The 12,873-nt window shown below is 37.3% G+C and overlaps 6 protein-coding genes across 6 annotated transcripts; 2 read left to right on the plus strand and 4 right to left on the minus strand.

The window, feature by feature from the left end:
- Positions 1–213: 213 nt before the first annotated feature.
- BBOV_IV010150 (uncharacterized protein) lies at positions 214–1,646 on the plus strand. Its single transcript, XM_001610887.2, has one exon. It carries the CDS (start codon positions 248–250, stop codon positions 1,610–1,612), a length of 1,365 nt encoding a protein of 454 aa, XP_001610937.1. The 5' UTR covers positions 214–247; the 3' UTR covers positions 1,613–1,646.
- Positions 1,647–1,655: 9 nt separating this feature from the next.
- On the minus strand, positions 1,656–5,026 carry BBOV_IV010160 (Nrap (nnucleolar associated protein) family protein). Its single transcript, XM_001610888.2, has one exon. The coding sequence runs from the start codon at positions 4,990–4,992 to the stop codon at positions 1,708–1,710; it is 3,285 nt and encodes a 1,094-aa protein (XP_001610938.1). The 5' UTR covers positions 4,993–5,026; the 3' UTR covers positions 1,656–1,707.
- Positions 5,027–5,224: 198 nt separating this feature from the next.
- BBOV_IV010170 (uncharacterized protein) lies at positions 5,225–6,761 on the minus strand. Its single transcript, XM_001610889.2, has 2 exons — positions 6,682–6,761; positions 5,225–6,602 (listed from the first exon to the last, which is right to left on the minus strand). Exons 1-2 carry the CDS (start codon positions 6,725–6,727, stop codon positions 5,242–5,244), a joined length of 1,407 nt encoding a protein of 468 aa, XP_001610939.1. The 5' UTR covers positions 6,728–6,761; the 3' UTR covers positions 5,225–5,241.
- Positions 6,762–7,055: 294 nt separating this feature from the next.
- BBOV_IV010180 (zinc finger C3HC4 type domain containing protein) lies at positions 7,056–10,570 on the minus strand. Its single transcript, XM_001610890.2, has one exon. It carries the CDS (start codon positions 10,534–10,536, stop codon positions 7,081–7,083), a length of 3,456 nt encoding a protein of 1,151 aa, XP_001610940.1. The 5' UTR covers positions 10,537–10,570; the 3' UTR covers positions 7,056–7,080.
- Positions 10,571–10,828: 258 nt separating this feature from the next.
- BBOV_IV010190 (Ribosomal protein L1p/L10e family protein) lies at positions 10,829–11,971 on the plus strand. Its single transcript, XM_001610891.2, has one exon. It carries the CDS (start codon positions 10,863–10,865, stop codon positions 11,943–11,945), a length of 1,083 nt encoding a protein of 360 aa, XP_001610941.1. The 5' UTR covers positions 10,829–10,862; the 3' UTR covers positions 11,946–11,971.
- Positions 11,972–12,054: 83 nt separating this feature from the next.
- On the minus strand, positions 12,055–12,662 carry BBOV_IV010200 (putative ribosomal protein S25). Its single transcript, XM_001610892.1, has 2 exons — positions 12,568–12,662; positions 12,055–12,487 (listed from the first exon to the last, which is right to left on the minus strand). Exon 2 carries the CDS (start codon positions 12,479–12,481, stop codon positions 12,167–12,169), a length of 315 nt encoding a protein of 104 aa, XP_001610942.1. The 5' UTR covers positions 12,482–12,487; positions 12,568–12,662; the 3' UTR covers positions 12,055–12,166.
- Positions 12,663–12,873: the final 211 nt, after the last annotated feature.

A 12,873-nucleotide genomic window follows, 5' to 3' on the forward strand; every position in this document is an offset into this window, starting at 1 on the left:
ATGAACATAATGTAAAGGAATACAGTAGCTAGTAGTTTTGTCATTCTGTTATTACAACCTTACCTAGTCATTAGTTTTATAAGATACACTAATGCTTCTAGTGAACATGAGAGCACCTATTATTGTGTCAATCCTCTAAGACTCACCACTTGTATCATCAAAAGTACCATAGATATATGTTGAAACGTACATTCATTGATTCTCAGCTAATGTTATTATTGATTAGTAAACCATAACTATCTTAACAATGTCATCACTTAGCAGTTCATCAGAATATTTCGAACAGAGAGCTTCCACATGGAAAAGAATTTTCAATTTTAGATCAAGTAGTCGACAAGTAAACGTAATCAGTAGGACGAATGCTCTAAAAAACTGGGACACCACATGCCCTCTAGATAGTAGGGATAACGAAGTGAACGAACCATCTGCTAATTCTTTAAGAACTTATATATTCGATGCTGACGGTGGCGCTCATGGTTTTTATGATGCTAATAATAATGTCCAAACTCTGAATCACGAGTATGATGGATCCCGTGTTATGTTTTTAGACTCTTGCATCATAACTCCGAATTGCAACAATGACGTAGAAAAGTGCGAGAAAGTTGATAGTGGTACTATTAAATCCATTGGGAATAACAGAATCGAAGAAAAGTTTTATCATCCAAGGGAACTGAATGACAATGTTGGGAAACATGAAATGTTATCTAATTCGAAGTTAGTATTTGAAAAACAAACAAGTAGCAATACTATTGTTACAGAAGAAGAAGTTTTAACTAATGTGCTTTGCAATGGAACATCTACTGATGTCGAATACAAGATTCTGGAAACACCCAATAATGAAGTTACTAAGAATGATGAAAATGATGGTGTAGAAAACGATGCATCAAAAATAAGTGATAACAATGATGTACTATTGACAGGGAACGCAGAAATTAATTTTGTAAATATTGTCGATGGAAGCAAATATTGCAATGATGATGTTGTTGTTGGTAATCGGGCAAATGAATCATCCGATGAAGTTGAACACGAGCTCATTCCCACCGTGTCTATGGACCACGATACATTACTACAGATTGTACCTCCACGTTACCCGCTACCACATTGTACAAGTTCAACAATTCCAATGAATACATGTTATAGAGGAAGGTTCTTTATGGTGCTTGAAAGAATACTGTTCAATATAACAAGAAATACATTCAAAAGATTATCACGTTGTATAAATCGTGGTTCAGAGCATAATATAACAGCGGAGTGTATCAGCAGACAAAGGAATTTGTTTTTCAAAAAACGTTGGGCTAAGCCTCTATGCGACACTCCAATGGAGAAAACAGAAACGGAAGCCACTGATGAAAGTATGTATTACGAAACAGAGCTTTCAGAAGATGAGTATACATCAGATTTTAATGAAGAAGGTATCATAGAAAAGATGAAATACAAAAAATATAAAAAAATAGACACATACCCAATAGAGTGTAGGTTGGAGATTTCAATAATATCAAGAAAACTGAAACTTTTAAAGAGACAAGTACAACATAAAAGCAAGATCAGGTTTTTACCAACTCATTGCTATTTGCATCCCACAAAAATTCATTATAATGAAGAACATTGCTGAAAATATACATCCTAAAAAATGAGTATCATATATCACTACACAATAATTGTAACTAACACTAATATCAGAATGTAATCATTAGATATATGCCTGTGTTAGATGAATTTCACATCAACTATCAATCCATACGTGATTTCTTTTATTCTCTCCAATACAGCTTGAATGTCAGGCACATAGGATTTAACGTTGTTATGTGATATTTCAGCAAGTGGGTAACTCGCTGTATTTACTTCCGATGGGATACATGCAAGTGGATTTATCTTGACATATATCTGCAAATGTTTCAGATCACTGTGAAAACCATTGAAGTGTAATTCATTATACGCGATTTCTAGCAAGCCTCCAAAATTGTCCCGCAATTCATCCAGTACTACATTCAACAAATATTGGGCTTCGTCAAATGTGACTTTTATATTTTTAGCACCATCTGAAAATTTAAGTTTGCGATAGATGTTATCTAGTGTGATAACAAAATTGTAGCCAGCTCTATCTACATTGAAGTATGATAAGAGTTTCATAGAGTATATCTCCTTGCTTTTCAAGAAATTACTGCATTGAAGTATAAATCTTTTTGCCATAAGTGCTGTTGGCATCCTGGAAGCAAGACAGTAAGGGTCTTCAGGCGTGCTAACCCAAAAGAAAGACATCCACTGCCGTTTATTCAAAATCAATGAATCATAGTTAAATTTCTCATCACGTATTACCATGGGTTGAGTTATCCAATCATAGTGTGCTACCAGGTAAAGGAATCTATAGAAACCAGTCCACCCTGACGTTGCTTGCGATAACATAAAATCGTTAGATCCGAAGATAAAACAGTTCGACATTTCACATAGGAATTCATTATTAGGTAACAGGCAATCTGCAGCAAATGCCTTTGACAGACGTACGGAAGCAGAGTAACTAGGGCATTTTAAGGCAACCACCTTACACCTTTCTAAATGTAAAGACCTAAAATAATCTCGTACAACTGATAGCTCATCTTCTGTAGGAGGCGTGTCAGTATCTGGGTCAAAATCTCGTATACTTTTAACTATAGGAAGATACTCACATTGGCATAACATTTTCATACTCAATTTAACTTTGTGAAATTCAATTTCCATTTCGCCATCAACGGTGATGTTTGACTTTATTCCATGCTTCTTATTAAGCTCTTTTAAAATGGCAATGGCCAGCGCCACCTTTACACCAGCAATAGCCTTAGGTTCGTTTGGCCATTTATTTGAGCTCTCCAATTCAATCAGCACTCTATGTCTTAAATCAGAAGGTCCAAAATCGATATAGGCAAATTCAGGACTACATGTATATACATTACAGACACTAAGCGGAACATTTCTCAATGATCTTAATATACCATTAAGATCATTGAATAGATTCATTAAAGAAGACCTGTAGCTATTGAGCAATCGTGGATTTACTTCAACCATTGGAGAGTGGACGTATATAGTTTGCCTGTTGTGGCTGTTCCCATCAAATTTACGTTTCTTTGTGTCACCGTTAATATCAACAATCGATAAATCAGTAAAATGCAATTTTAATAGCAACTGGATTATACGTAAATTTACGTTAATACCGGAGCAAATTTGCAGGCTTACAGCGGAATTGCGACATGGAGGTTCACCTTGGATGACTTTATCCCACAGCAAACATTCTGATATAGATCCATCATCAAAGCTTCTTGTTTCAACTAATGTACCCCAAAAATTGCGGAAATAAGTACATTCCGGCGAGCTAGTAAGAGGGCCTACATCGGTAGAACGTTGAATGTTCTCATCAAAACTGACCATTACCAATAGAGCACCTTCATGCGTATATCGAAAATGAATATAACGTAATCGATCCTTCAGCCCATATTCAAGAACGTGTTTTAGGTTCCACGCGGTATATTCGTGGACTCTTAATTCCCATAGTTTACTCTTCACCTTTGGGCATTCAGGTATGTAAAATATGATATCATAGTGGCATTTTATATCACAGCTAATTTCAAACAATTGCCCATAAAGGAATGGACTAGACATGTAGTCTGTAGCACCAACGGATATCCTTGCTTTATCAATAAGTTCCTGTAAAACAAATACTGTCTGATGACATATGTTATGCGATTTATCACGATCAGTATAAAACTGTGGTATGAATATATCATGATTTTCTGTGACGAACTCAGTATTCCCTGGCACAGTAGCTTCATTAGACATTATTTCTGTTTTTTTGGACCCAAGAATATAAATATGTTTTTTTGTATCCATTGATGCCAAGAACTTCAAACAAGCGAGAAATAATGGAAAAGACTCCACGTCGCATGGATACTTATTTATCTCAATGACATGTACCAAAAGAAGCAACCAAAAAGTGTCAGTTAAACCACTGTTGATTTCCATATCCAATCTATGATTGTTTCCCGAATCCGTATTCATAGCGTTCAATAAATAAGGAAGATTAGTCACATGTGACACACCTTGTTTGGTAGCCCAAACACTTAATAAAGTAAAAGCGTCTTTCATGCGCCTGTATTTATGATTTGTTTCCGTTATTCTGGATTCAATAGCGTCTCTTTGAAGATCCTCTGAAATAGAACTGTTATAAGTAGGAGTTGGCCATAATGTATTAGACTGTTCGCTTTCATTGATATCAACCAGTGTCGTCGTTGGTATCCTGACGTTGTTGCGATTTATTTCCAATGGACTTATTTTGAAAGTATTTGAAGGTATGTGTGCACCTATACGTATCAAAAATCTTATATTATTTACACTGAAAATGAGGTGTATCTTCACCTTGTAATTGTCATAGTCCAATGAACTGGTTATGTTCTCTCCAAATTGTTTACGGAAGTCATCAGCACAAAGTAAAGACTGCATATCATCATATAGTTTGCATAACCAGGCATTGCGTTTGTTAAGATACCGATAGTTGATGTAATCTTTTGGGTTGAAGATCGAAGATGGCAGCTCAATTGATAAGTCGATAGTAGGAGATTCATGATTCACATAACCTATTGCTGCAGATCCCGTTTTTAAGACTTTATCCACTGCTCCATAGTTGTAGTCTGACCAATATGATTGGAAACCACACTTGAAAAACTTGGAATAACGTTCATCCTTCAATATGGAGTCGTTTAACCTCGATGTAGGAACATTTTTTATGAAGTCTATAATTGTATCAATGAAACCATTTAGTTGCATAACCGTATTTCCATTATTCAATTGGTTCAAGTCTAACGCATGATTTCTTATCAACCTTTTGATGCGACTCAAGGGCAGCGACCTTCCATAAACAAAACCCTCATCAAGCAACTGTTGCACATGGGCTCCATCTGATTTATTCAATACAGTGTTGCTTATATTTTTCACCTTTCGCTTACGAGGTCGTTTTTTATTCTCCATTTTTTAAAATTTATTAAGTGATATAGAATATTCACGAATTATTTATCAATATTACGACATATTGCGATACTAATTCAACAAATGTTGTGTGTATAGACATTTATATATATATAAAACCTACAATCGAAAGATATATTTCTTAGTTAAGTGTTACACCCGATGTGTATTTGTAAGGGTGTGATTCTACATTCGATATACGTTATATAACGCAACAACAACCAGAATGTATAGAAATACATCTAGTCATTATCATTTCTTGGGGATAGGCTCAAGAATTTGGAATGGCTTTAAAATACACTGCTTGTTGAAGAACTCATTTGGTTTTTCGATCGATAGACCATAAAGATTCTTTTGCAATATTATTTGCAACGCTCTTCGTTGTAAGGCCTCGTCAGCTGTGTCAACGTCTTTGTTACGCATATAGTCTTCAGGATTCCTAGATATATAAGGATGAAAATGACGGCAGAACTCGTCGAATGTTATCCGTTTCCTCATGTTAAATCTTCGGAAATCATCTAATTCACGCAACATCATATGTTCCTTGTGATCGTCTGTTATATAAAAATAGCTTCTAGTAAGATCATCTTTTAAAATAGCATATTCCAGGCTGGATAGGAAAACTTGATTAAATTTTTTGTTAGGTCGAACCAATTTGAGTGGTGTGAAATATTGTTCAACACCACCGCTACATTGAAGAAATGTATCACGCAATATGGTTGCCGATGCTTTAATATTTGGTAATAGCCATCTTTCAAACCAGACGGCGAACCTTAAACGTTTTGTTGGAACATTTTCCCTGAGTAAACAGTTCTTTGTAACGTCCTCACATTGCTTCATCAATTGACAATCAGTTCCCTGTTGTACATCCCAGGATTCGGTTGGTTGATGCCCTCCCCAGTTTAACTTACTAATGCGCAATGATTCCGCGTACATTAACTCGTCGCTCTTTTCAGGTAGTGAGTTTCCTGGTGAGTCGATAACGCTTATTTGACTTTCCTCTAGTTTCGTTGTATGTCTAGGTGAATTATATTCCTTAACAGTAGGAGCATTGGGCGAATGTACACTGGCCTCTGACACATTTGTTTCCACAGAAGGAAACCTTACGCTTTTCCCGTTGGAAAACTGTTTATTTATCTCTATTGATTTGCATTCAACCGTATTAAGTAATTGTTCTTTTTCAGTAACTGTCTCGACATGATGATCCACAGTGTCCGCTTCATTTATATCATCATCTCCAGCATCTGCATTGGTAATATCCTGTTCAACAACATTACTGTGCCTCTCACTACTTGGTCCACACATTAACTTCTCACGATCTAAAAGTCTCGATCTAAACTTTTCATCCACCGAGAATATCTTGGTCACTGGCTCTTCAATTACAGTACCACCACGGTATTTGCTATTTAATGAACTATAGCGGTTGCTTAATTCAACATTTAGACCTCCTTTATCCGATTTATTCACTGAATGTGTACGATGGGAAAGTGGATAATCAAAATAATTTACATCTTGTTGAAGACCGAAGTGAATATCCAACGCACCAACACGTTGAAATACCTCGTATAACAGAGCTGCATTTTTAACATTAATAGCATAAGGCAATCTCGGGTCTGCACAAGAATGATGAGGTATATATAAGGAAAACATAGCAGAACAAAAATGGTCAATCGCAACGTAACGTAAACATACCTTCGGCAAGCGAAGCTGCGAATAACTGATTCTGGTATTCGTCCATTATTTACAAATGTATTTGGATAGTAATAAAGTCACATCATAATGCTTTCTGTAAAATAACTTCTATAACATGTTTCATTTAATGTGCACCGGGTGCCTTCGATGTGTCATGGCTGACATTCTAACCAAATGTTTGTTTATTTATAAAATGGCAATTGGTATCATTTACACATCTTGTTTAAAAATGATGTGTATAAAAATAATTGAAATGTGTTGTGAATAACATCATACGCGATGGGTCAATGTAGTATCTAAGCAGGTGTTGTTTTCCCCTATAGTGCTGTGGATAAAACAAAGGCTGAATACTACTTTCCACGGGAAACAATGATATATCACATTTAAAAACCGATTAGATTACTTGTCTAACTTATCCATCTCTGTGGAAAATATGGTGTCCATGATGGACATGTTAGATACCATACTGTCTAGTAGATCAACAGGAACACCCACGTTTAGTAATCTCGCCATATAATTTTGATAATTTGTCGAACGCTGCGTGTACTTGTTATGCAATCCCTCGATATCAGTTTTTGATATTTTATAACAATTTATACTTTCCAACAGATGCTGTAACACGTTTCTTTGGCGTTCGCTCGTAGAACTGGATAATCGGTATCTAGTAGTGTCGAGCAATGAGCCGTTAGACAAATCTCTTAACGCGATGCCCTGTGTACAAAGAAACCACATACGAAGCATCTTGAGGTAGCTCAAGAACAAATCTCGTTTGTACGCAGGCATGCGATCTTCCGATATAATAGATGCCAATTTCTCGTCAAATGACGAGTCAGTTGGTAACAATATGTCAATATTATGCTCTTCGAGAAATTGGAGTTCCTGTATAAGTTTGTTTAGAGCCTCAACTTGTATAGCTGCAGTCCTATTCGTTGTGGACCGTCTTACATTAGTGTTACTTTCATTTACAGTTGACCATACATCGAATGCACGAACCACTACATTCGATCTTAATTCGCCTTCCACGGCTAGATTAAGCCCTTGTAATACGTAAAAGTTAGAGTTCGTCGTTGACGGATTTGTAGTTGACCTATTTGATTCCGGTGGTTCGCTTGTATCAGAAGCCTCCACATTTGTCACATCATTCTTAGGTGGTGGTGGAGGGGGAGGGTTGTCGTCGAACATTCTACCACAAGAACAATGATACATACCATCTTCATCTACATAACTAACGGGTTTGTCTGCATTTTCTGATTCAGGTGGGCCCTGTGCTACAGATTCAGTATCTGAATCTTTAGAGAATTTCGCTATCCTTATACGCCTGATCAATGATATATCTGTTTCGGTAGGTTTTTTTGTCAACTCCTGAGCTTTTGCTTCCTCCTTTCTAGCAGCCATAGCCCTTTTACACGATTCCGTATGATAATCCTCGTCAAAAAAGTCTATATTCCCAGTGGAGCTATGGCCATCAGTTGGCTTACTATCCTGATCGTATTTAGGATCCATGCAGTCATTACTTCTTTCTGATTGATTCACGCCATCCAATGGATCTTTGTTTATTTTATCTTCAGGATCATCTAGGGATTCATTGCCACCTCGTGCTTCGTTGTCGTTTGTTGTGACGACAATATTATAACTTCTATGAAGTTGCTCCAGCCTATTTCGTAAGATTCTAAGTTTACGCATTAATTTTGCTGCTGAAGTGTGCATCTTAAAATTCAGATTTTGGCCATCAGTAAGCCCACGCACAACGATACCTGGCAATTCTATGCGCTCTACAATATCTTCCTTATTATCATCCATTTCTTTATTGGTAACCGGCTCATCGGGAACATTGTTAGCATCAATTTCAGACTGAGTATGGGATTCATTGTTATTTATAGTATGCAAGGCTGGAACATTTACAGATTTTATCTCCTCTGTTGTGTCAACAACTGGATTAGGCATGTCTTCCCATTCTTGTTGTTCAGAAGAGCTATCAAGATGTTCCATAGAATACACTTCCGGATTAAATTGATCAAGAGTACGAGAGGAGTTGGAATCAGACCGGTCACTTCTTTTACTAGAGCCGAACCTCTTGAAGTCCAAACCACCAGAAAACAGTCTTTTAAGCCTATTACTACGATCGGACACAGAACTTGCAGTTTCTTTAACAGGTGATTCGTTATTCTTGGATATATTCGAATCCAATGACGATCTGCTGAAACGCTTCCTGAACCACGATTTAATAAAACTACCACGCCTACGTGGCTTCGTAATTTCGGTTGTAGATGTAAAGTCGAATGAAAGGTCAGCATGACGGTTACCAGATGTCGACGCATTTACAGGAGAGCATGCAATAGACTGTAATATGCTATCGGCAGACAGTTGAGAAAAACCTCTTGCAAGGTCTCTATCGATTGGTGTATCAATTGAAGATTCACTAGTCTGACGTTTAACATCACTCGATTGATCTGGTGAATCCACTTGTTTTTGTATATCAATGCCATTATTTTCCTGGATTACATTTGAGGGCTCTATCCCAGATTCATGGGCCTCATTCTCTTTAAGATTGCTTTCATCTGGTTTCTGTACAAAAAACTCATATATTAACCTTCGATTCGCAGTTTTATCTAATATTAATTTCATCATTGGAGCTGAGTAGTTAATAAGTTTTTCCTTAACAGACTCTGGATCATCCTTCCTTCGGCGACGGAAAATCTTGTTCGCTATAAACGTTGATACACGACGCCATGTACGACGAATGAACCTGCGAGTACGAATTTCTAATGCCAATATCCTACGTGCAGTACTATGTTCATGCGAATGGGCGGTATGATCACTTTCAATCGGAGTACGGCATGTTGGACAAGTGGAATGCTGAAATAACCAAGATTTCAGGCAAGATAAATGGAAAATGTGCCCACAATCAATCTTTCTACAATCATCATCAAACTCATCACGACATATGATACATGTACCGTCGCGTTCCTTTTCTTCATTTGTTGGCTTGGAGTATCGTGTTTCAATTGACTCCAAAATTTTGCGATATTGTTTCAACATACGAATCCGCTCAAATAAGTTCTTGAAAACGTGTAATATGTCAATTAACATATATAGGGGCAAATGATTTGGGTTATGTATATAAAATATCAGCATGAAAAGAATAAAGCCAAATAAGCTCACGACATCATGACATAATTCAACATAGAATAACACTGTAGTTTTGTTCTGGAGTCCGTCGTCATAATAATAGTCCATTGAGTTTACTAATATCCTTGTTGTACTGAAAACGCATATGAGCATCATTGCCACGATTTCAAATAACAACCATATTGTAAACGTGTTTTTCCATGTCAAGTCCTTGAATAAAGATGTTATGAAGTAAGAATCCACCATGGATAGGATGTATACAAATGTTAGATACCTTAACAATGTGACAAAATTCGGCACATCCACTTGGAAAAGATTCGCTTCGCGTACGTGTACCAGAATGTGGAAGCACTTTAGAACAACTAAGGAGATAATAGACTTTGTAAGCGTAGTAATGGGAATATCGTTGCCGTTGAACCTTGGTTTAGATAGGATAATAAAAAGTATTGCATCCATTATGTAGTTCCGGGTCATTTCGTAAAGCTGTTCACGCTCCATTTGAGACAAACGTCCCAAAAATATGCGAACAAACAAAATAGACATAACAATGAACCACATAAGTAAATAGTTGTACATCACAGCTACACAAGTCTTGTTAGACATATAGAAAACAATGAATTCATAAAACCCGGAAGCGTTACGCGTCACATATCCTACAGAAAATGCCAAAAGAAAATGGCTAAGTGAAACGTAACGATCCCAATAATCCGTCCTCAATTCCTCCATGTTTGACAAAAACTTTGAACTAAATACCCCCGTATAACACTTGATAACAACCGTAGGCTTCCTTCACCCTCGAAATGGCCGCTAGGTAGGCCACCTATAATCCCTTAATAGTACATATTTATTAGATATAATCTATATATACAGTGTAAACAATATTATGTTATAATATAAATAACCTTTTCGAACCACGGGGCCGAATCCTGAAAACACACCATTATCATCTACAGCACATCTTCGACACGTTGTGGACCCTCAGATATTACGATTTCACAATGGAATCATAAATAAAAATTTTTGTCGATGTGTTAATCATATGTGTATAAAACATGACGAATCTGTTGAATTCAATATCGCAGAAGATGCTACACACTGAAACGCTAGGATTTCGTATGTTCATAGATAATATGCAATGGATGAAACAGCAGACACGTTGTAAGAAGTATTTGCCGTTTTATATAGAAACACGCAAACGTGCTGCTCACAAAAGAACTAAGAAGATAATAGTTTCTAATAAATCGGATCACGATGAGTCCACGGACAATGTAGACACGGAAAAGTTAAAATTTGTAACGCAGCTTGCAACACCTTCACAGGCTTTAGAGGTGCTAAGAAGTTTCAAATGCGCTGAAACGATATCATCTAAACAGCTGAAGCAGCATACATTCAACCTATGGACAAAGGTAGATGTTAAGAGAGTAGCATTGCGTGGTATGACTATGCTGCCACATCCGGTTGGTCCTAAGCCGAAAGTAGTTGCCATATGCGAAGATGACGAAGCAAGGCTGGCAATTGAGTGTGGAGCTGCCTACGCAGGTCTAGACAACATCCTTGAACGAATAGCAGGTGGCTGGACTAATTTTGATACGTGCGTTACTACAACTGTACATATGCCGAAATTGGTTAAAGTTGCTCGTATACTAGGACCGAAAAAACTAATGCCTAATATGAAAGAGGGTACTCTGGCATCCAATCTGCTCGATGCAGTTAGACGAATGAGCAGCGCTAACTCCGTACAGTTTAGGGCGTTACCCATAAATGTAGAAACATTTCAAATACTTAAATATCTAGCTGGAAACAAGAAATTTGATTATGAAGTTGACCAAATTGGTGTCATTGAGGTGCCAATTGCAGAAGGTGATGCGTCACCTAAGGTAGTTATAGAGAACTCAAAGCATTTCATTAATGAAGTGATTAGGCAAAGGCCTAATATCGCAACCAAAACTAACTCATCGGATTTCCAATGGCCTCCACCTAGAAGATCTGCTAACGCCATTCTGGAATCATTTGTAGGTTTTGGAACAGAATCGCAAGCAGATGACGATTTCATCGTCGGTGCCGCCCTTGGTATGTCTATAGATGGTACAGCCCTGCTAGAACCGATATTAATAGACCCTATACATTTACGTTGAACATATAGCGGCAACGATGTATTACTATCGCAAACATGTTGCTGAAGGGTATACAAAGGAGACAAACATGACATATAATAGTTTCACATGTATACTAACATAACGTAGAATGAATGGTGATTAGATATTAGCGGTGTCATATGCCTCCTTTCAGTGTAACTATGACAAACCTTCATCGTGCAGAGCACTGAGGATACTGTTTCATCATAAAGAAGACACGCTTAAGCCTTAGTGTAAAGCCTTTGAGCATGGTGCTGATCACACACAGGCTTGATGAGCTTCTGCTCTTCAAGGTGGGCCAAGGCCTTCCTGGCCATAGAAGCATTCACCTTGAGTTTGTCAACAATAGTAGAAATTGTGATCAAACGAGCCTTCGGAATGTCACTCATCAATTTATCATAAGTGGCCTTGTCGAAAAACACAGCGTGGTTAGCCTTGTCCTTGGTCTTAACCTTAACCCACTTCTTCCTTTTACCGCGAGAGGCCATGGCCGCACGCATCACGGCCTCCTTCGACTTCTTCTCCTTAACCGCCATATTTACCTGTAATATATGAATATGTGTAGTATAAAATACTAAAAACTCGAACTCGAGGGCCAACGGACACTACAACGATCACTTACCTATATTAACGTGACCGATTGATAAAAGATACAGTACTAAACGTAGTACTATAAAGGTGTAAGCAATATATGCAATGGGTGTGGTTATATATGGCAGCGTTTAGAAATAAACGATATGAATTTCATGGTGGGGCCATAGAGGCGAGGTATAGTCAAAGGCGTACAAAACCTGAAACATTAACTGATTTGACATACACATTTAATGAAGATCTTAATGGGCCATAATATGTCATTGTATTGTTCAAACAGCACGTTAGGGTCAAAAATCTTTAACACGGTATCTGTTTATTATATCATAGTTCATTT

The sequence above is a fragment of the Babesia bovis genome (assembly GCF_000165395.2).
Source record: "Babesia bovis T2Bo chromosome 4 map unlocalized Chr4_1, whole genome shotgun sequence".
NCBI lineage: Eukaryota > Apicomplexa > Aconoidasida > Piroplasmida > Babesiidae > Babesia > Babesia bovis.

What these genes read in the sequence shown, in the direction of transcription:
- BBOV_IV010190 (XM_001610891.2), top strand. Translation starts at nt 10,863, where the DNA reads ATGACGAATCTGTTGAATTCAATATCGCAGAAGATGCTACACACTGAA.
- BBOV_IV010170 (XM_001610889.2), bottom strand. Translation starts at nt 6,727, where the DNA reads ATGGACGAATACCAGAATCAGTTATTCGCAGCTTCGCTTGCCGAAG. An exon ending in CGCAGCTTCGCTTGCCGAAG is followed by an intron (nt 6,603 to 6,681) that starts GTATGTTTACGT and finishes ATTCTTGTGCAG; the next exon opens with ACCCGAGATTGCCTTATGCT.
- BBOV_IV010200 (XM_001610892.1), bottom strand. Translation starts at nt 12,481, where the DNA reads ATGGCGGTTAAGGAGAAGAAGTCGAAGGAGGCCGTGATGCGTGCGGCC.
- BBOV_IV010160 (XM_001610888.2), bottom strand. Translation starts at nt 4,992, where the DNA reads ATGGAGAATAAAAAACGACCTCGTAAGCGAAAGGTGAAAAATATAAGC.
- BBOV_IV010150 (XM_001610887.2), top strand. Translation starts at nt 248, where the DNA reads ATGTCATCACTTAGCAGTTCATCAGAATATTTCGAACAGAGAGCTTCC.
- BBOV_IV010180 (XM_001610890.2), bottom strand. Translation starts at nt 10,536, where the DNA reads ATGGAGGAATTGAGGACGGATTATTGGGATCGTTACGTTTCACTTAGC.